This window comes from Drosophila mauritiana, chromosome X (assembly GCF_004382145.1).
Source record: "Drosophila mauritiana strain mau12 chromosome X, ASM438214v1, whole genome shotgun sequence".
Lineage (NCBI taxonomy): Eukaryota > Metazoa > Arthropoda > Insecta > Diptera > Drosophilidae > Drosophila > Drosophila mauritiana.
In genome coordinates this window covers 18664756-18685023 of record NC_046672.1, presented here as the reverse complement: position 1 = coordinate 18685023, position 20268 = coordinate 18664756, and the positions used below count along the sequence as shown (strand labels likewise).

The following is a 20268-nucleotide window of genomic DNA, read 5'->3' as shown; positions in this document are numbered from 1 at the left end:
ACTCGATATCGGTTTTCGATTATTTTCGACTGAATATTCGATAAGGTCAAGAGTATCGGTTTTCCGCGTACGAATTCCCAGCTTTCAAGTGACGGTCACACTGCTATTCATTCTTGACAATCGATAGCTTTTGCCAAGTGACGCTCTTAATATCGAAAAAGCATAAGGAACGATAGGCCCATTTCGTTCGTCCTGTTCACAATCTTCTCGCGTTTTCCCAGGAACTGGTCAAGATGCCCATCATCGGGCTGTGCATCGAACTGCGCCCCAACCTACGCAGCGGCGTGGTCTTCCTGCGATTCGACCAACAGTTTTCGCAGGGCCACGAGACTAGCGTCATCGTCCGCGACTACAATGTTTATATCAGCGAGAAAGGTGAGAATCAGGCGGTCGACTTGGATTCCGGCTCCGAAAGCGACAGCGAGGACTCCGACAAGATGATGGTCATACGACACGCGCAGTACGGTATGGACATTGCCTGCCTTTCCACGTTCTTGGTCAGTGGCAGCAACATGAGTTTCCGCTTCAACTACAACCACATTGATCTGGCCAGCGTGGATGGGAACGCTGTGGACGTGCCGCTGGCGCCACTACTCCTCTCCTGCCAGGAGAACGAGGCCATCACTATCAACTGTCGTGATTGCCGCGCGGAATTGGTGGCGGGCCGGAGCTATCGCAGGCTGAGGGAGTTTCCCACCCTCGTGGTGGATCCCAGTGAGTTCTTTTGCCACAATCATGGACCGGCGGGCAAGACCCAACCAATTAGCTTGACGCCCGCCGAAACGGATCTCTTCTATGGCCTCAACTATGTGGTCATCAACTTTAACAAAGAAAGTTCGTGCATGTTCAATCGCGACGATCACTTGTACTGCCAGCGCTGCATGCGTTATTTGGGGCTGACCATGTTCGATGGCACCGCCGCTCGCATCTGGGCTGATGCGGTGCGTTGGCGTCCCGCAGGAGCGGCGGCAAATGCCCCCGAGCGACACTTCTTCCAAAACTCCACGCTGACGCAGCTATTCAAGCGTCTGCTGCACTCGCTGTGGCCTCAACCGTTGCCTCAGCTCTGTTTGAACACCAGTCGTGCGGTGCTGGTCACCTCGCTGCCCAACCGAAATCAACAATACATGTTTTTGCACGTGGTGGAGTCACAGCTGCGTGTGCTGCGTCGCATTCGCCCGAATTCGAACCGTCTACGCTGCTTTCGCGCCTGCAAGCTGTACTTCGGCGTTTTTGGCGCCAATTCACCGCTGATGGAGAAGTGGCAGGCGCAGCAGACGCTGCCCCAAATGGATGTATCACTGAACATGTTTCTAATGATTCAGAAGCGCCTCGAGACGAATGGCCGCTTGATTCCGGACGCCTTGTGCACGAACTGTACGGAGGAGCACCTGCAGTTGTCGTACTTCTTTTATGAGAACGAGGATCAACCTGACGGCGGGGTCGTCGATTCGGATGTGTTTATGGATCAAGTGAGCAACATGCATCAGAAGGAGGTGGATCCCTACGAGACGGATGCAGGAAATGCCAGCGAGAGCGATGACGAGTACTCGGATACGGACACCGCTTCGGAGGACATGTCGACTAACTCGCTCGGCATGCGTACCCTGCTCAAACGCAGCCCCACTCCGCCGCGGTCTTCCGCCAAAATGGCCACCACCACCACCCCGTCCGCCTCGCCGGAGGACAAGTAGTGCCCCAATTCGATTCAGAAATCAAGCATAGCTTGTAAGTCGGAAACTTTCTTGTTTTCGGTATACAACGGCCGACTGGCCCAATAATTTTTCAAAGATTTTTTTTTTAGGTTAGCAATCAGTTCCATCCAAAATACTTTACTATGCCTTTGATGTAAGTCCTCACATCCATTGCTTTTGTTTTTCGTTGTACATTGGCTTGAAATTAATTAGCAGTAAGAGGAATTGATAACGCCAAAGACTATTTTTTGTTTTGTGAAGAAAAAATTTGATTTGATTTTTTTGCTTGACTCGTTTTATATATATGTATATTATATATAGTTTAACAAACGTTTTGCAACAAGTATTAGCTGGATAAACGACTTCTATATGTATGTACTAGCACAAATGCAGTGCGTTCCGTGACTGTAAGTCCAATGCGACATGTTAAAGTCTTGGCCTTACAGCTGCGAAACGCACTGCACATGTTATGAAGAAAAGAAAGAAGTTTTTTTTGCTTTTGTTTACACTTTGACGTTCCCTATTAATTCAAATAAGTTAACGAGAAAAAAATAAGAGTAGAGTAATAGTAGATATAAAGTAAAATTGAAATATTGAAAATATTCAATTTTTATATATTTTCAAAGAACTGAATTAACAAGTTTTCCGAAATGTGACTTACCAAAAAAAATGAATAGGAACTAAGCGAAAAAAAAAGTTATTGCTTACGAATAACATATATTATAAATATATGGTAATATGCTTCAATATGTTTCCAGAAACAAGATTAAAACAGAATATGTATGAACTATAATTTAGCTACACAAACATTTACACACAAACATTATTGTCCAACATTTGTAATTCTGTTCTTAACTACACATGTCAACAAATAACCGAGAAACATTTTAATTTTAAAACTCTGATGTAAAGTATATGGGAACACACCTACTTATATGTATATATTTAAAGTCAATGGGATGAATGTAAGGCGGAGCAGTGCGCGCCGGGACTGTAAGACGGTACTGCTGACAGTCATACATGACTCGCACTGTCTGCACACTCGATAAATGTGATTGAAGACGCTTTGGGTAATCTCAACTTGTGTTTAGTTTTAAGCGAAACTCATGTGTTCATCCAAACAAAGAAGAGGAGAAGAAGGCTGCCCAGGATCAGGCGACGAGGATCACCTGAGGATAAGTGAGGATAAATAAAGTTGGAATCATATACACATTCATTTCATGAAGCAAACGCGTGTTTTTTTGTGGGCTTCGCTGGTCAGTAATGGATAATCACCTGCTCAAGGGGACACTTCACTTGGCCAGGCGGCGCATCTGCTGTGTCTGCTCACTCATGGCAATCTGAGCGTTGTCCGCCTGGTTGATCAGCGCGTCCAGCTTGTCCAGCTGCGAGTCCATGCGCTTCTGTTTGGCCGCCTTGGCGGCGCTGACCTCGGCAGCCGTCGGCGGGGGCTTGGCCAGCGGCTGTTCCTGGACAGGAGGACGCTCCTCCTGGCTGGAGGCGATTGAGCCCGATCTACCAATGCCAGCCGAAAGATCCACCGAGCCCGAGCTGGTCCGGGCAAATATGTTGGTCAAACTGCCACACGCCGTTTGCTTGAAGCGATTCAGCTTCTGCTGCGTGCTGGAAAGGATGCTATTGAGCTCGCCCAGCTTGCCACCCACATTGCCCAGGCTCTCGTCTTGTTGCTCCAGCAGCTGGAGAGCGAATTTTAGTGGCGATTCGTGTGGGGTTAGAGGTCAAAACATACCACCGCCTCGGCGGCCTCCTGCTCCGCCAACTCGTGCTCCAGTCTTGCCTGCCGCTTGCGCTCGAACTCCGCGGGATCCGGCGGCTGGAGACCCAGCAGCTCCGCCCGTTGGCATTCCTGCTCGTAGCTGGTGTTCTCCGGCTGCTCCGACGACATGTTTCCGAACACTATCACCCAACGACTGGCGATGCCATCGATTTTTGCTGGTCGTGGCCCCAATCCACCCACTTGGTCGTGCATGGAGTGGGCACAACGCATGCGCAATCCAGCTGTTTTGGGCCACAGCTGATGCTGAGGCTTAAAGCTTAAACAAACACCGATTCTTAAGTCTAAGTTAGAGTTAGATCAAAGAGCCCATCTAACCAGCACTGTTCTTCTACAATGAAACACACTTGTCTACATTTCTCCTATTCACGCGCACCCATAGTCCCTACGCTGGACTACAGCATACTTTATTTTTTTATCATGCAATTTGTTAATCGAAATACCGCTAGGAGTAACTAAAAGTCAGGTGGATCACGAGGAGTTTGGACAGCGCTCGTAGATTTGGATGTACGACTCGGTGAGCGTGATCATCTGCGGCAGGATCTCGGTGACATGCAGGTCCTGCATCTCGTACCACTGGCCGTTAGCCTTGTGCAGGATGTGGGCACGATAGGTGCCCTTCTTGGGATCGCCGTCGTGCACAATATTCGCCACCAGATTGTATTTCGTATCCTTGACATCTTTGTCGCGCTGCCGCATGCCCAGAATGTCGCCAAAGTCCACGTGCCTGAAAACGGAATCCAGTTGTAATTAACATTGTAAAAACACTCGCGTGCTGACACTCACTTGATGGGGAAGTTCACAATGGTGGGATTCTTTTCCAGGAAGAAAGTGTTCTTGGTAAATCGCTTGATGTACAGAATGATGAACTGCGGCAGGCGGGTGATCTCGAAGCGCTTCATAAAGTTGGCCTTGTAAGTCTTGTACTCCTTTTCTGCGGAGCCATTGAACTTGCTCAGCAGCTGATATAAGTTCACCTGCGGTATGATGTTCTCGCGGAACTCGTCGGTGAACAGCGGCGGCGGCGGTAGATCGCATGTGAGGTAGATGAAATTTTTGTCCTCCACCTGGTCCTTGTACTCCTCTGTGGCCAGCAGTTTCGCCTTGGCCGCGTCGTCCAACTCAACGGGCGGTATCTTGCGCGTGTAGATCTTCATCTCGCCCAGAAATATCTTGTAGAGTATAGAAGAATTCGGCTGTTTGTTGCCCTTGAGGGCGCGGTGCAGGGTATTGAGGAACCAGGACAGAAAGTCAATGGGATCGCCTTGCTCGGTGATCTGGAAACGCTTGCTGGACCAAAGCACCACAGCTTGCAGCATCTCGTGTGGCGAAACGTGCGACTTAAAGTTCCGCGGATTCCACATCTTGCGCATTAGCTCGCCGAAACGTTGCACCAGCGTGAACACGGAATCGCCAGGTGGCCGCATGACATGCGCATAGCTTTGCTTTTGCAGGAAGTAGTCCCTGAGTGGACCGACGTGGGAGAGTGCATGCAGCACCACATTGCAGTAGTCGTTGGCTTTGATGTTGTTCAAACCCACGACGCCGGGTAAGTACAGAACACCGTCCACGGTTCGCGAATGCTTCGGCTGTAACTGATCCAACTTGCTGATCTCCTGGCGTGTGAACGTCGGATTCAGCACGTATTTGATGTCGTCCAGCGAAGAGTCGATGATCTCGTAGTTATCCGGCAGGCAGTAGAATCGCAGCGTGTGCAGATTGAGGAACACGTGATGCGCCTCGCCCACGGAATGCGTGTAGGCGTGGGTGTTGGTGCCACGTCCCTGGAAGTACTTGCCGCACACCAGGCACGCATAAACATTGATCCTCGTCAGCGAAATGGAGCACAGCTTCTCGAAATCGAAATCCAGCAGGTTACGGTTGATGGTGTCCAAGTAGGGGCACACCCTGTACTTCGGATTGAACACAGAAGGCGTCTCTAGGGATGGAAGCGTGGATTTATGCCCTGTAAACAGGTTTATCTGCAATAGTTACCATCCTCTTCCACGGGATTTGCCGGCTTCTTCTCCAGCTTCATGCGCTTGGCGGCTAAATGGTTGTTGAAAAAATGGAACTAATGTGGGCTTATTCGAATGACTTATGACCTACCTGATGCTTGCGTTTGCGCCATTTTCCAGCTGATTTAGTTAGTTATTCATTTAATTTTAACTAAAATTAATAATTGTTTTGTTGACTACTTGCCGCAGCTATCGATTGGCAGGCAACCCGATGACAGCGATATAATAACTGTTTACACTGTTATATTGCAAGGCGTTAACACTGCTGAAATTAAAAAGTTCACATTTTTAGATGAATAACAACTTAAGACAGAGTTCTATCCGAAATTTATATGTATTAAATATTGGTCCCCAAACAAAAACTTTTGCTCGGCATAAATTATTTACATAATTATATTGAATTATTTATTTGATAGTTTTCAAATGTTCTGATACTTTAGATTAAATTCAAAAATGATGCTAATTAGCTAACTTAACTAAGTCGCCTCCAAACTTTTAGTTTACCCAAGTAACTAACTAATTTAATAATAAAGACTTTAATGCTGTTAAGTATGTTTATTTATTAATTTTTTTTTTTCTTTATAAAATGTGCCTTGTTCAAAGTATTGCTTAATTTAAAATTATTTTCTATTTAAGTATAAGTAGGGAGCTTAGATGCAAATTGTTAATAGTTGCTCTAATTGAGAAACTGGTTGGGCTTGAAGAACCACCAGGTCATTCACGAATCCGGATTCTTGGGCTTATCGCTCTATTTGGGCCTATGGCTCTATTTATAACCGATCGTTTATCAGTTCAGGGGGCCACCAAGCCTCGGGCCACCTCACTGCCACCCCCTGGAGGAGATTCTCTGGAGATCTGCGATCGAAGAACGACCTTAAACGCCCTACCGCAGAGAGCCAAAGCTCCCGGCTTCGGATTCTCCGAGGAAAGCTCCGGTCTGGCCGGCGATTGGTGGCGTCGATAAGGTGTAAACAGTATTTCTAGTTCAGTTCGCCCAGCGATCCTCTTGCATTCGGAACGGAACTTTCCAATATTAAGCAGCTATCATCATGTGGACAGATCTTGCGGGCAAGGTGATCTTGGTGACCGGAGCCGGGGCCGGTATTGGCCAGGCGTTGGTCAAGCAATTGGCCTCCGCGGGTGCTACCGTCATCGCGGTGGCCAGGAAGCCGGAGCAGCTCCAGCAGCTGGTGGCCTTCGATCCGGTGCACATCCAGCCGCTTCAGTTGGATCTCAGCGGCTGGCAGGCGGTGCGCGAGGGACTGGCGAAGGTGCCTCTGCTGGACGGGCTGGTCAACAACGCCGGCGTGGCCATCATCAAGCCTTTCGAGGAGCTCACCGAACAGGATTTCGACACGTAAGTGGATGGTTATCCTCCTATTGTCAGCTAAAAGCTGTGCTAGCAAGCCTAGCTTTGGGACAAGTAAAAAAGTACGAAAAAACCCAACATTTAAAAAAATTGTGTTTAACAGGTATCCCAACACAGTTTAATTAATCTTATCTTATTTTTATAACTTTTTTATTACCGGCAAACATTTCTAAACCTATTTGATTTCCTCTCTTCTTCACTAAAAGTAAAAACAACATATATAAACGAGATAATATGTGCTAAAGTGTACAACTTCATATATATCGTATTTATAAATAAATTTATCAATTAATTAATTAAAAATCATCCGAATGGAATATTAACTAAACGGAACTCTCGTTCTTATCAAAAACAAGTTCTGTTTGGTTTTTGAAAGATCACGATCACCGGAATCGTTAAACTATGATAACGATTATCATGATCAGATTATAAGAAAAGGCAACTGGAAGCCCAACTCTAATTGACCTTCAGCATTAAATGTAGCATTAAACCATTTACCAATCCCAAATTAGTTTTGGAAAAATGACTGGTATCCAATTCTAACTAATATATGATTTCCATTTCCCTACAGCCACTTCGATGTGAACATCAAGGCGGTGTTCAATGTGACTCAATCCCTGCTGCCCCGCCTGAAAGACGGAGCCTCCATTGTCAACGTGTCCTCGATAGCGTCGTCCCGATCCTTTGGCGGCCACACGGCCTACAGTGCCACCAAGGCGGCCCTCGATTCGCTGACCAAGTCGCTGGCCTTGGAGCTGGGTCCGCGCAAAATTCGCGTCAATTCCGTCAATCCCACCGTGGTGCTGACCAAAATGGGCGCCGACAACTGGTCGGATCCCGCCAAGAGTGGACCGCTGCTGGCCCACATCCCGCTGAATCGGTTCTGCGAGGTGCAGGAGGTGGTGGACGCCACCGGCTATCTGCTGAGCAGCAAGTCGAGCTTCGTGAACGGCCACCATATCCTGCTCGAAGGTGGATACTCCGTTTCCTAAGACGTCCGCGTTAACTTTGATGTGCAAGCCCCAAATTTGATACAAATGAAATATGATTGAATTGAAACAGTGGAAATTCCATGATTTTATAATACTCTCTCTCTCTCTAAACACAAGGGTGAGGTAAAAAAAAATGCCATTTTGTTTGTTTGTTGCTTACGAATTACATACATTTTTTGAAATGTATTTATATAGACAATTTTGTGCTTAACCTTAAGTTTTGTGCTTAAAACTAGAGTTGGAAAAAAATCCATAGATATACAATTTTATTTTATATTTAAAATCCGTCTATAAACGACTGGCAACGTGCTTCCTGTCGGTCTAAAGTTGTTTGTATTTGAACAAGATTAAATAAGAGGGTCGTTGCGCAACACACGTTGATGTGAGTGCCACCCAAGTTAGGCGCAGATCTTGCCCTGCTGCTGGCTCTGCAGTTGTTGCTGTTTTTTCTCGCGCTCCCGGCGACGCAGCTTCTTGCGCCGCCGATCGATAACCGCCAGTTCGCCCTTGATGGTGTTGTAGGCCTTGCGCAGATCCTGGATCTGCTTGCGCAGGATCGTGATGCACTCGTCGGAGCTGAGAGCCGGATCTGCAGTGGAAATCGGACTGTTAGATGGAAACCAAGTGGGGCAGGAAATTCATTTTAGCTCTTACCCAGCTCGACGAGGAAGTTGTACGGACATGGTCGCACGCCCGAAGAGTTGGTCGACTGGATGCCCTGCTGCAGTTGCGTCTGCTGCTGTTGCAGCAATTGCTGTTGTTGCTGCTGCTGCTGCGCGTTGCTCTGGGGCATCATGTGCTGCCGGGCGCTTTGCCGTTGCTGCTGCTGCTGCTGTCCTGTGTTCGGTGCTATGTTATCCGAGTTGTCGTCTGTATCGGAGCCAGCTGAAAGTGAAGGCACGTGTCATTGATCTATTGGTCATGGGATCTACTAGGGTCAAAGCTAACTTACCGGCGGTGGTTGTGGTTTTTTGATTGCGCATTCCGGACACCTGGCGTCGCCGCTTGCCCAGGGATTGGAGCTGGGCCGCCACGGCAGCCGACGTCTGGGCGTTCATCGGTAGCGGCTTGCGGTTGCGTTTACGCTTGTTCAGCGCTCCCAGTCCGGTGGAGTCCTCGTGCTCGAGCTCTGCATTCTTCTTCGTCTCTTCGCCACTCTCATCCTGGCTGGCCGAGTCCGGCGAACTGTTGGGCGCCGAGGGATTGACCTCTCCCGTCTTGGCCGCCTGCTGCTGCTGGCCGCTTTGCACTTGATGCTGCTGGTGTTGCTGGATGGCAGCAACTGCAACGGGTGGCGGCGTATCCGGCGGCAGGGGCGTAATGCCCACGATGGCTAGAGCCGAATTCACGGCGGGTGGTAGCTGATCGGTGCCACCGTAATTGGGCGCCGGACTGCCCGGTATGGTTTCCTCGCAAAGTAAATTAATCGACTCGTTGTGGGGATCGCTGATCAAGGGCGAGCTGGCCGCCGGTGCGACCACATTGAACAGTTCCTTGCCCACGGCGTGCATCACAAATGGGCGCGCCACCACTGGGGCACTGATGTTGGAAGGTTCGGCCATTTCCGCGTCCAAAACGTAGTTGGCGGTCATCTCCGATGACGCTTGAAGCACGCTGGCCTGCTGCTGCTGTTGCTGCTGTTGGGGGAAATTGGAGATGACAGTGGGTGTTCCTCCGCCGGCTGCTGCTATAACGCTTCCGGCTGGTGCCGCTCCCACTGCTCCGCTCACTCCTGTATAGGCCTTTAGCAACAGTCCACCAACCTCGGCCCCTTTTGGTGCGGTAAGGAACGTTTTGGGAGAGATCAGGACGGGTGCCTGCGAGTTCGGCGTGGAGCCAGGACTGTGACGCATCACTGTGGCGGCGGAGGCCACCATGAGGGCTGGCGTGGCCACCACAACAGAGGCGGGAATCTCGGGTAGCACAATGGGAATGCCAAATGAGCTGATACTCTTCGACTGGCCCTGAGCCTGACCCATCTCCTCCTGCTGCTGGAGCTTGGCCAGCGGTGGTGGCTGAACCACCCCGGTGAGTTTCCCAGCAAAGGAGCTACCCTCTGCGGGCTTCAGAGGAATGGGTGCTTGGATTCCTGGCATAGCCTTGGCACCCAGTTCCAATTTCACGGGAGCAGGAACCGGAGGCGTGGGTGTGCTGCTGCTGGTGCCCTCCGTTTCGGCGGTAACCGCCGTCGCCATGGTGGCCGTATTAGTTTGACCCTCCTCTTGCTGGGATCCAGGACTCTTCTGCTCGCCAGTTGTTGTGGTCGTTGTGTGCTCTTCTGCTATCACATCCTCGATGACCAGACGCTGCTCGGAGTCGGTGCTGTCCATTGATTCGTCTGAGAATCCTGCTCCTGCAGTGGCAGTCGAGTTCGGAGTATGGGCGGTGGGTGGGGTACCTGCCGTAGAGCTGGCCAGCGAGAGGGCTCCACCAACCGGCGTCTTTCGCTGCTGGATGGCACACTCCAGCTTCTGAATCGTCTCGCTCAACTCGCTGTTCTTCGCCGGCAACGAAGACTCCAGAATGGACTTGGTCTCCGGACTGCTGGTTGGTGGTCCGGGTCTATAGATTTCGCCCAAAAGTGGACCCGTTTGAATCTTGAGTGGTTCGCTCAACAACTTCAGGGTGTCGAGCTTGATGGCACTGCTGCACAGATCCAGTTTGGCCGTCGGGCTTGGCACCACATCCTCACGCCCTGGTGTCTTGGCGGCGGCAGCGGGTTCCACCGGCGGCTTGCCCTTGTTGTTCTCCACCTCCTCCTTTTTCTGACTGATGGCCTTCAGCACCTTGTCCGCTATGGAGCTGGTCTTCTGCTCATAGCTTCCGGCATCCAGGTCGAAGGGCCCCACTGCTCCGGCCAGCAGTATTTTCACGTTCTCCAGTTTCTCAAACTTGTTGTCCTTGGACTCGCCCGAACTGTAGCCACTGCCTTCGTTGGATGTGCTCAGCTCGAACACGTTCCTGGTTTCGATGAAGGGGCTGCCCACAATGTGTGGAGCCGGCGGCTGTTTGCTGGCATTGATCGCCTGCGGTGGTGTGCTCAACTTGGGCGAGGCCAAAACTGGGTTTGCTCCCGTGGGTGGAGTGCTGGGACAACTCAAGCCGGCTGACCCAGCTGTGGGCGTTGCGGTGATCACTGGCGTCACTGCAGTTGGAGTAGATCCACTGGCCGACACGGGCGGCGGGACAGGCGTACTTGGAGGCTGCAGTGCATCCGTTAGCGCTCGAGTGGTCTCTTGCACAGTCTGCGCCAATTCCTCGTTCAAGGCGGTGATGTTCAGATTAAAACTGGGCGACTTCCTCAAGGCATCGAATGGTGTGGCATGATGCGGAGTCAGTTGGCTGTAAGTGGAGGAGGCTGACAGCTGGGCGTGGCCGCTCGATGTAGTTGGCGTACTCAAGTTGGACATGGCCTCCGGTGTGCCTGCTCCGTATGATTCTACTGGCCCTAAGGTGGGTTGGGTTAGCTGCTGAGTCTTCTGCTCCACTGGCTGCTGGACTTGATCCTTATCCAACTTGTAGGTTTTCGACTTTTCCATACACAAGGCTGGCTCCTTCAGTGGAGAACCCCTCTTTTTAAGCTTGGGCGCTGTTAAAAGGCTTAATGATGATGTCATACCACCATAGCCACGCTCGCGACCAGCGGCGGGACTTTGGTGCTCCAGGATGTGCTGAATCGCGCTGGCCTTAAGTGCTTGCTTCCTGGCCGCCGATCCGACCACCACTGGGGCTGGAGTGGAGGCACTGGCTGCTCCGCCTGATCCGGAGGCTGCTGCTGTTGGCACCACTGTCGTGATCACCGAAGCAGCTCCTGCAGCCGCCATTGCACCGGATGCAGTGGCTCCGGCAGCCACAGTACCGCCCACAGAGGCCATTGGAGAGATGCGCTTTTCAAACTCGAAGGGCTCCGTGTCCTTAAACTCATAGACATCCGAGGAGAGCAGCTTCCGCATGCTTATTCCCGAACCTGCAGCAGCTCCTCCACTGCTGCTGTACTTGGACTCCTTGGCCGCACCGGACGAGCTGACCTGTGCGACATTGGCTGGCTGCGTAGCCGCTGCTCCCGGCGTCGATCCTGGGACAGTGCCACTGCTGATCTCCAGCTTGCTCATGTCCGGCAGGGAGCGAGTGGCCGAACTTGAACTCACCGCGGAACCTGTCGAACAGAAGGAACTGGACGAGGAGGAGGACGATGAGGGCGAGCAAGCTGCCGGCATTTCCACTTTCAAGCTTGCCACAGGTTCTGCAAACTTCTTTGACTCTTGACTTGCCGAGGAAGAGCTAGCAGCTGTACCACTAGCTCCGCCGGATTGTTTCTTGAGAAGCTCTGCCTTCTTGGGCACATGTTGTTCCACTGACTTCTTGCCGCCAATTGTTAGGGGCTTCTCCACGATCACCGACGTGTATTTGGCCGTAGTAGAGCCCGATCCGGATGAGCTGGCTGCCTGGGCAGCCGATGTATTCCCGAATCTAGCTGGCGCTATCAGGGCGGTTGGTTTGATGTCTGCTCCTGACAAGAAAGGTTTGCTCTTGGTTTCCTCCTCCTTAGGCTCCGTTTTGGGTTCGATTTTCAGAGGCTCTTCCTTGACAGCCAGTTCCCTTTTGATCACTGGTTCATGATGCAATTTGGAGGGAGAGGCTGTGGGTTCCTTTTTGCCTGCTCCAGATCCCTTTAGTTGTTTGCGGTAGTCGGAGGACTGCGAGTCCTCATCCGCATACGATTCCGTTTCCGATGACAGTTCCGTGGAGCTGCTCTTGGCCGACGACTCCAGTTTGGGCTCCTTTTTGATGTCCTGCAGCACTGCCTCATCGGAGGGCTCTTTCTTCGCAAGATCCTTGCGCTCCTCGTTGCTCGCGGCGTTCGTCAGGAGCTTCGGTTGGAATCCCTTAAGCTCCGATCTAATCTCGCTAAGATCATAGTCGCGTCCCTTGGCGGAAGCGGCGCCACTGCTCATGGCACGATTACCTCCGGCCCGGGATCCCCGCAAAGAGGAAGCCTGCTGTTGCTGCTGCTTGGAGGAAGCTGCTCTTGCCGCTGAAGGTTCCTCTTCCTCCTCATCCTCCTCGGAATCATCGCTAGGATGGGCAGCGGGTGCCGAGGAGGAGGCACTACTGGCCAAGCGTCCCTTCCCTGGCGGCTGTGCCTTGCCCGCTTGTGGTTTGTCCTTGGCACTCTGCCTCTTTGGACGCCGCACCGGTTCATCGGAGTCTGAATCGGACTCGGAGGCCATTGAAGCATCGGACACCCGACGTGGAGTGGTGGTGCCGGGAACGACTCGCGTCGGGCGCTTCTTCATCTGTTGCTGAAGTTGCGGCTGTGAAGCAGCCGGGGACTTGGTGCGACCAGAGTGGGCCACCACAGACGAGGGTGTGGTGGAGCGCGGCGGCATGGAGTCGCTGCGTCCCCGTCCGCGCTTGGCTCCTCCCGTTGGTGGGGTCTTGACTACCGTAGAGAGCAGCGAGGGTGTGGAGCTGGCGCCTCCCAAAGATCCCGACTGCGATGGAGCTCCAGGTCCAGTCGAATTTCCCGATGAGGGTGACATTTTGGAGCAGCCATCCTTGCTTGGCTGCTTATCGGACACTCCTGGGGGCTGTGAGCCCTGCACCGAAAGGGAACCTCCACCACCACCACTGCCGCTGTTCGCACTGCTGGTGCTAATGGTGCGAGTTTTCTGCTTGGATCCCTTGGTCAGGTTCTCGGCAATCCGTTCGCGTGGCACCCACTCATCGTAGCGATTGTTCCAGCCTGTGTAGTGGACTAGGTACATGGGCACTCCGCGCTGGACATTGATCTCGATTACTTTGGCCTCGTAAGTGCTGCCATGCGAGCTGGGCGACTTCTTCTCGTGGTAGTTCACCTTCAGCTTGTCCCCGATGCCCACCACAAAGTCGCCGGTGTCGATCTTCTCCACGCTAATCTTCTCCTTCTTCCGCTTGCCGCTGCTCGCCTGCTTCTCCTCCTTGTCCTTGTCCTTCTCCTTGTCCGCCTGCTTGCTCCGCTGGTGCTTCTCCTTCTTGTTGGACGCGGGCTGGGCGGTGGCCGCTGCTCCGGATGTGCTTGTGCCAGCAGAGGGCGGTGCAGCAACTGGAAGTAAGACATATTTATTAATAAACGTCGAGTCTTCTAATCAGTTTTATTTATTAATTATTAAAATGCCTTCATTCCTAACTAGTTACTTATGGTTATTAATAAACTATAGTAATTTTTTATTTGGTGGTGTTAACCAATTTTATAGGGTTATATATGTACATATACAGATTATAAATATTTAAACGTTTTTTTAAATACTTTTCACAGCATAAATATCTTAATCATTCAACTACTTAAATATTGAGTCCAACAAAAGAAACTGTTGAATCTAACAAAATGAACAGCAGAACAATTAATAATTATTTACACACGCCCTCGCGCATTTTCGCATTTTATTTATAAACATTTCTGAGACATCTTGGTTCGAAAGAGAGGGAAGATGCCTTCAAAGACAATAAACAACTAATCAACATGAAAGCATAATCGGTGCTTGCATTACTACAGATATATCCACGAAATAAACGAAAATTTATTTGATTAAAAAGCGTTTTAAAAAGCTCCACCAGTTAGAAAGAGAGCGGTGATAAGTAAATCATCATTTCCACATTAGTGAGCATTAAAAAACAAAACAACCAAAAAAAATTGCTGGTGTTAAGCAAAAAGAGAATTTATAAAATATCCGTACAAATTTAAACGTTTTTCTTTTTGCTATTATTCTTTTCTCATGAGCATATCTCGAATTAGAGGGAGAGGGAAGATGAAAGCATGTCTTATCAGATTATCATACCCATAAAAACAAACAAAGCAACAAGTGCTTTTGTCAGAGCTTTTTATCTGCAGATATGATTGTTTTAACGAGCTTATTTCCGCTATTAGCGTGTATTTTAGTTATTCACTCTTGGCCGACAACTTTTGCCCAAGTATCGATACTGGAATCGATACTTTAAGGTGGGCTGGCGAGTACTTCTTGGAAATATGTAAAATTAGAGTCGAATCTCACATACTCTTTAACTACAACCATACTTAATGGATATGCTGCCACCTGGTGCAACTTTCAATCCGGTTATATAATATATAATATAATATGTATAATATATAATATATATATATAATATGGGTAATTTTTGATATTTCAAGCAGCATATATAGATAGAAACTACTTTATAGTTACATACGGTTATAGTGGATTATCTACAAATGCACACAAATGATTAAATGATTATAACTATTTTCACAATTAATAATGTTTACTTTATCTCATCACCCAGTTACAAAGTCTATATTCTTCATAAAGTTTGATAAACACCAACGAGATGGTAAAGTGTAGCTACCCTCTGCAACGGGTAAAGAAAACAACACGAAACAGGGTTGCCAACTGCGGGAAATATCGCATGGGGGCATGGATACAGTGTGTTTTGTTGTCGAGGAGCGGCTGGTAAACAGCCGAATTAGCGCTCCCAAGATTGCTTATCAATTAAACCAACGCCGATTGGGGGCCAGAGGCTGCTGGGGCCAATGACGCCACTGGACAAACACAAGACATATCACTAGGAGGCCACATAAATCAGCAGTGAAGCAGATTCACCGGTGCGGCAAGAAGCAGAGCGGGGCAGCTTGAGATTGGTTTGGATTTCATTCGAAACGGATCGAGTGATTTACCGGTGATCAGTTACATAACCATGCGCTTGCTCAGGCCCAGCTGGGCGGGGTTGCTGCGGGGATGGCACCACCAGCATCAGCGGCATCACCGGCGTCTTCTGCTGACCACCAGTCGCGGTAGCAATGGAGAAAGGGAGGAGCAGCAGAACAGCCAATGGAGTTCTCCGGGCAGCAGGTCGGAGCAACTGCTCTATGCTGCCTTTTGGGCAGGTGGCCTGACCCTGGGCTACCACTGGCTGACCGACAAGAAGAACCATGTGCTGCTCGAGGGGCAGAAGGTGGCCAGCGAGGAGGAACTGGAGGCAACGGCCCGACTGTGGCACGTGACCAACAGAAAGGAGTTGCCCACCTACAGGGCAGACGAAGTGGAGCAGCACAACTGTGCCGAGAAACGCATTTGGGTCACCTACGGCCTGGGCGTATACGATGTCACGGACTTTGCCGAGAATCATCCCGGTGGCGATAAGATCCTGATGGCCGCCGGCAGTGCCATCGATCCCTTTTGGGCCATCTACCAGCAGCACAATACGCTGGAGGTTCTGGAGCTCTTAGAGGGCTTTCGCATTGGCAATCTGGAGGGACTGGTGGTGACCAACGTGGACGATGAGCTAGGCTCACCCTGGTCAGAGGAGCCGCAGCGCCACGCCCTGCTCAAGCCAGCATCCAAGAGACCCTTCAACGCTGAGCCACCCATTGGACTGCTGGCCGAGCAGTTTTACACGCCCAACGAGCTATTCTATGTGCGCAACCACCTGCCAGTGCCGGTGATAAATCCGGAGGATTACGAGCTGGAGATCGAAGGTGGCGCCAAGGACAAGACCCTCACTCTGGAGGGGATCAAGGCCCTGCCCAAGCACTCGGTCACGGCGGCCATCATGTGCGGTGGCAATCGACGCTCCGAGATGACCAAAGTCAAGGCCGTAAAGGGTAAGTCGTCTAGTTAGGTATCTCTCTGATGATTCCCTTAGGTCCATTTGTCCCTATTCCGAGGTCTGTCGTGGGGAGCTGGTGCAGTGGGCAATGCTAAGTGGTCAGGAGCTCGACTGTGCGACGTTCTGAGGGAGCAGGGCGTGCAGCCGGATGAGACCAAGCACGTGATCTTCGAGGGTGCCGACCTGGATCCCACTTCCCACCCGTATGGAGCATCGATACCACTCGCCAAGGCGCTGGATCCCAGGGGAGATGTCATCCTGGCCTACGAGATGAACGATGAGCCGCTGAGCAGAGACCATGGCTTCCCCATCCGCGTAATTGTTCCCGGCACAGTGGGCGCCCGCAACGTGAAGTGGTTAACGCGAATCGTGGTGGCGGACAAGGAATCGGACTCGCACTGGCAGCAGAACGACTACAAGGGCTTTAGCCCTAGCACCGACTGGGACACTGTAGACTTCAGCAAGTCGGATGCCATCCAGGCCATGCCGGTGACCTCGGCCATCTGTACGCCACAGGCAGGGGCCAGGGTGAAAGTGGACGACGACGAGGGTCACATCACGGTTAGGGGATACGCGTGGAGCGGCGGCGGCAGGAAAATCGTGAGGGTGGACCTAACCAACGATGAGGGTGCAAGCTGGCACGTGGCCGAACTGGAGCAGGAGGAGATGCCCGATGGCAGACACTACGGCTGGTCCCTGTGGACCGCTCGTCTACCCGTTTCCGAGGCCCAAAGGAAAGCCGGTGATGTGGAGATCTGGGCCAAGGCCGTTGACTCGGCGTACAATGTGCAGCCGGAGAAATTCGAGCACATCTGGAATCTGCGTGGCGTCTTGGCCAACGCGTATCACAAAGTTAAAGTGAAGATTATCTGAAGGGGAGATTTCTGGCAATACTCAGATAGAAGGAGACATAGATAGAAACTAAGACGACAGCTTGTCCACAACAAAATAAAGAAAAACCGATTTGGGAAATCAGTGGTTACCTAACCCCTTCTACTTCGTTCTCACTTACCCGATGGTGAGGCATCCCGACTGCGCTGCATCTCCGCGGAATTGGCCTTGCTGGAGGCGGAGGCACTACTGCCCGAACTGATGTTGGTCTCCTTATCCATGCTATGCCTGGTGGAAGCGGCCGCCACAGCCGCTGCCTTGATCTTGGCCAAGGGCAGATCCGATTCGGCATCTTTGTTTATTGCCGTGGTCGCAATGGCGGCTGACCCACCCGAAGTGACTGATGACGAATTGGTCGGAGTGGAAGCAGCTGCCGAAGTGGTTGGTATGGCCGCAGCTGTTGCGCTGGCTCCCGATCCGGCCACTGATCCGGACGAATTGGCTTGAACCACAGTCGACTTCTCCTCGTACTTTTCCACCAGACTCTTGACCTTGCCCTGTTGACTGCTGGCCGCTGAGCCCTTCCTCTGCTTCTTAGGTGGCTCCACCACCACGCTGGATTCGCTGGTATTGCCCGACTCCTCAGCTGCGGACTGCGAGGCGGTGGACACGGCTCTTGCCGGCGTTGAAGAAGCCGCCGCTGCTGCTGCTGCACTGCTCGATGTGGACGCCACTACGTTTGTCTGATTGGGCTGGGCCAGTTTGCTGATGGTCTCGGTCTTCATGGTCTCCATGGGCTTTGGCGAGGCCACTGAATTGGCTCGCACCAGACTCCTACCCTTGCTGCGGTTCGAGTTGCGCGAGGTCATCAGCATGGAGCAGCCCAGCTTTCGATGAAAATCGCCGTATGGTTGCAGAAACTTCTTGTACGCTTGCTTCACCAGATTCATCACACTCACCGTGCAGGGCGTGAAGCCCAGGCGCATGGCGATGAGCTTCCACTGATTCTGCGAGGTAACTCGGTTGTAACCACCTCGCTTCTGCACCGCGCGGAAGAGACGGTAAAGATCCACGTCCCGGCTGAGAATGGAGGGCACCTTGTTCAGCGGTGTGCCCCGGTCATCCATATACTTGTACAGCTGGGCCACGAACCGATCCTTCTCCTCGTGTGGCTCATCGTCGGAGGAGTCCGAGTCAATCTCGCCCTCGTCATCGCTCGAGATGTTCGTCAGCCCGAACAGCGAATCTCTGTCCCAATGGGCAGGCAGAACACTGCTGTCCAGAAACTCGAGGGCCGCCTGCACAGCAGGCACATCTTGCTTGCTCGCCACTTCGCGGGTGAACTCGGTGGCCTCCTTCTTGGGCACCGTGTAGTAGCGGCCATCCTTGAACGAGCGCACCAGGTATTCGTCTTTCACGCGGATGCGAACGGTGGCCTGCGCGGTAGGCGCCACCACCAGTGCGGGGAACCACTTCTCCTTGTCCTTCTTCTTGGACTCCGTCTCCACGCACACCACCTTGCCGATGTTCTCCTCCTTCTCGTTCACCACCTCCTTGGCATCGCTTTCGTCGTCGTCCTCGGAACTGTCCTCGTTCAGGTGACCGCGCCGTCTGCCCCTTCGACCACCGACCACGGGATTGCCAAAGTGTTCCGGATGGGTGAGTGGCAGCTGGTCTAGCGTCTCGCTTTCATTAAAATGCCTGCCGCTCTTGAGGCACAGAGCCGTTCGCCTGAGCGTGGTGATGTCTCCATCGTCGAAGACCACCGTGTACTGCGAACAATCCTGGATCTTCGTAATGGTAGCCTCCACTAGTTCCTTGCGATCTGGATGACGCACCTCCACGACCGCACCGACGCGAAGTTGGCCCGTTGGTGCTTTGATGGCATCATCGGAGACAATGCCGGAGCCTAGGCCCTGCTTGTAGGCCACCTTCACCTTGATATTGCGCACCACCTTGCTGACCTTCGCCTCGCAGAAGGCGCCCTTGTACTTGGCACTCACCTCTGTGCCCACGGGCAGCGAAGGCGGATCGTCTATTTGCTGGAAAGACAAAGAAATTCCAGATTTAGATAAGTTAACGAGAGCACCTTACGCTGATGGGAATGGCTACCATTTTCTTCTCCTGCTCCTTATTCTTTTGACTTCGAATATATGATAACATAGTGATTCGCGAATTGCTTTGATACATTTCGAATGCTTTAAACTAAGTCGTTTGCAGGAAAAATTTACTTAACTAGCTGTCTAACCTAATGAGACTAAATAAGACACTTTGTTTGATTATTCAAAGCAGAACTAAGCAGACATTCTAAGGACTATAGTGACAGTAGTTACAAATAACGAGTGATATTGTAACTAACTTGAAATTATCGAGTAGAGTATAGAAGATGGTCTCACTATAACCACCTGTATGATTTCATACGGAATGAGTTCAAAATACGACGTTATTATGAAATATTTCCCATTAACTACTCATAATTGGATCAACTGGCTGGCACCATTTGTGCTTTGTTTTGGCTCATCCCACTCACCTGCATCCTTATCTGGAGATTTCTATGCTGCTGCTGGACCAAGTGTTAGGATCGATCCTACTAACTTTCGCCTGACATCTTCTTCAGGTGACCGATTTAATCCTTTTTTTATGAGTTTTTAATTCTTTTGTTTATCAAATCGAGTGCAGCGTTGTCGTTCTTCTTCTTCCTGCGCAGCTGTACCACCCACAAGGTGGAAATTTCAATATCCCAGCCTCCTGAGCGCAGGATTCACTGCAGCTCTTTTCGAAATCTGGTGGCAACGGTCTTAGTCTCTGTTTGCACAGTTTATTGGACAGCTGGTCATCTGCGACATCACTTTATTTCGAAAGATACTCCTTTAGTTTACGTTTTTGGCGGATGAAATTTTCGTGAAATTCTAGAGATGACCGGATACCGATAGCGTATATCGGCGGC

The 20268-nt window shown here is 51.1% G+C and overlaps 6 protein-coding genes across 7 annotated transcripts; 3 read left to right on the top strand and 3 right to left on the bottom strand.

The window, feature by feature from the left end:
* The first annotated feature begins 61 nt into the window (after window positions 1-61).
* Window positions 62-2924, top strand: LOC117148216. The gene is made up of 2 exons (XM_033315505.1): window positions 62-1728; window positions 1805-2924. Exon 1 carries the CDS (start codon window positions 234-236, stop codon window positions 1692-1694), a length of 1461 nt encoding a protein of 486 aa, XP_033171396.1. The 5' UTR covers window positions 62-233; the 3' UTR covers window positions 1695-1728; window positions 1805-2924.
* Window positions 2773-3644, bottom strand: LOC117148218. The gene is made up of 3 exons (XM_033315507.1): window positions 3445-3644; window positions 2970-3391; window positions 2773-2863 (listed from the first exon to the last, which is right to left on the bottom strand). The coding sequence occupies exons 1-2, from the start codon at window positions 3598-3600 to the stop codon at window positions 2987-2989; spliced, it is 561 nt and encodes a 186-aa protein (XP_033171398.1). The 5' UTR covers window positions 3601-3644; the 3' UTR covers window positions 2773-2863; window positions 2970-2986.
* Window positions 3645-3841: 197 nt separating this feature from the next.
* LOC117148034 (U4/U6.U5 tri-snRNP-associated protein 2) lies at window positions 3842-5721 on the bottom strand. Its single transcript, XM_033315207.1, has 4 exons — window positions 5599-5721; window positions 5485-5538; window positions 4276-5428; window positions 3842-4216 (listed from the first exon to the last, which is right to left on the bottom strand). Exons 1-4 carry the CDS (start codon window positions 5618-5620, stop codon window positions 3961-3963), a joined length of 1485 nt encoding a protein of 494 aa, XP_033171098.1. The 5' UTR covers window positions 5621-5721; the 3' UTR covers window positions 3842-3960.
* Window positions 5722-6451: 730 nt separating this feature from the next.
* LOC117148617 (L-xylulose reductase) lies at window positions 6452-8009 on the top strand. Its single transcript, XM_033316105.1, has 2 exons — window positions 6452-6864; window positions 7448-8009. The coding sequence occupies exons 1-2, from the start codon at window positions 6557-6559 to the stop codon at window positions 7866-7868; spliced, it is 729 nt and encodes a 242-aa protein (XP_033171996.1). The 5' UTR covers window positions 6452-6556; the 3' UTR covers window positions 7869-8009.
* On the bottom strand, window positions 7925-20251 carry LOC117148615 (pneumococcal serine-rich repeat protein). Of its 2 annotated transcripts, XM_033316102.1 has the most exons (5): window positions 19852-20251; window positions 17503-19363; window positions 8821-13953; window positions 8523-8753; window positions 7925-8457 (listed from the first exon to the last, which is right to left on the bottom strand). In XM_033316102.1, exons 1-5 carry the CDS (start codon window positions 19855-19857, stop codon window positions 8267-8269), a joined length of 7422 nt encoding a protein of 2473 aa, XP_033171993.1. In that variant the 5' UTR covers window positions 19858-20251; the 3' UTR covers window positions 7925-8266. The 2 variants fall into 2 exon arrangements, with proteins under 2 accessions (XP_033171993.1, XP_033171994.1); XM_033316103.1 differs by lacking the exons at window positions 17503-19363; window positions 19852-20251 and adding an exon at window positions 14687-14773.
* Window positions 15292-17477, top strand: LOC117148616 (probable sulfite oxidase, mitochondrial). Its single transcript, XM_033316104.1, has 2 exons — window positions 15292-16485; window positions 16549-17477. Exons 1-2 carry the CDS (start codon window positions 15579-15581, stop codon window positions 17361-17363), a joined length of 1722 nt encoding a protein of 573 aa, XP_033171995.1. The 5' UTR covers window positions 15292-15578; the 3' UTR covers window positions 17364-17477.
* Window positions 20252-20268: the final 17 nt, after the last annotated feature.

Excerpts from the sequence above, each read along its gene's own strand:
- LOC117148615 (XM_033316102.1), bottom strand. Across the intron at positions 8,754-8,820 it reads AAAAACCACAACCACCGCCG|CTGGCTCCGATACAGACGAC; the intron begins GTAAGTTAGCTT and ends CTTCACTTTCAG. Across the intron at positions 8,458-8,522 it reads CAACTTCCTCGTCGAGCTGG|ATCCGGCTCTCAGCTCCGAC; the intron begins GTAAGAGCTAAA and ends TTTCCACTGCAG.
- LOC117148034 (XM_033315207.1), bottom strand. The coding sequence starts at position 5,620 with ATGGCGCAAACGCAAGCATCAG. Across the intron at positions 5,429-5,484 it reads AAATCCCGTGGAAGAGGATG|AGACGCCTTCTGTGTTCAAT; the intron begins GTAACTATTGCA and ends TTCCATCCCTAG. Across the intron at positions 4,217-4,275 it reads ATTGTGAACTTCCCCATCAA|GCACGTGGACTTTGGCGACA; the intron begins GTGAGTGTCAGC and ends TTCCGTTTTCAG.
- LOC117148616 (XM_033316104.1), top strand. The coding sequence starts at position 15,579 with ATGCGCTTGCTCAGGCCCAGCTGGGCGGGGTTGCTGCGGGGATGGCAC. Across the intron at positions 16,486-16,548 it reads CAAAGTCAAGGCCGTAAAGG|GTCTGTCGTGGGGAGCTGGT; the intron begins GTAAGTCGTCTA and ends CCCTATTCCGAG.
- LOC117148617 (XM_033316105.1), top strand. The coding sequence starts at position 6,557 with ATGTGGACAGATCTTGCGGGCAAGGTGATCTTGGTGACCGGAGCCGGG. Across the intron at positions 6,865-7,447 it reads ACCGAACAGGATTTCGACAC|CCACTTCGATGTGAACATCA; the intron begins GTAAGTGGATGG and ends ATTTCCCTACAG.
- LOC117148218 (XM_033315507.1), bottom strand. The coding sequence starts at position 3,600 with ATGTCGTCGGAGCAGCCGGAGAACACCAGCTACGAGCAGGAATGCCAA. Across the intron at positions 3,392-3,444 it reads AGGAGGCCGCCGAGGCGGTG|CTGCTGGAGCAACAAGACGA; the intron begins GTATGTTTTGAC and ends TTCGCTCTCCAG.
- LOC117148216 (XM_033315505.1), top strand. The coding sequence starts at position 234 with ATGCCCATCATCGGGCTGTGCATCGAACTGCGCCCCAACCTACGCAGC.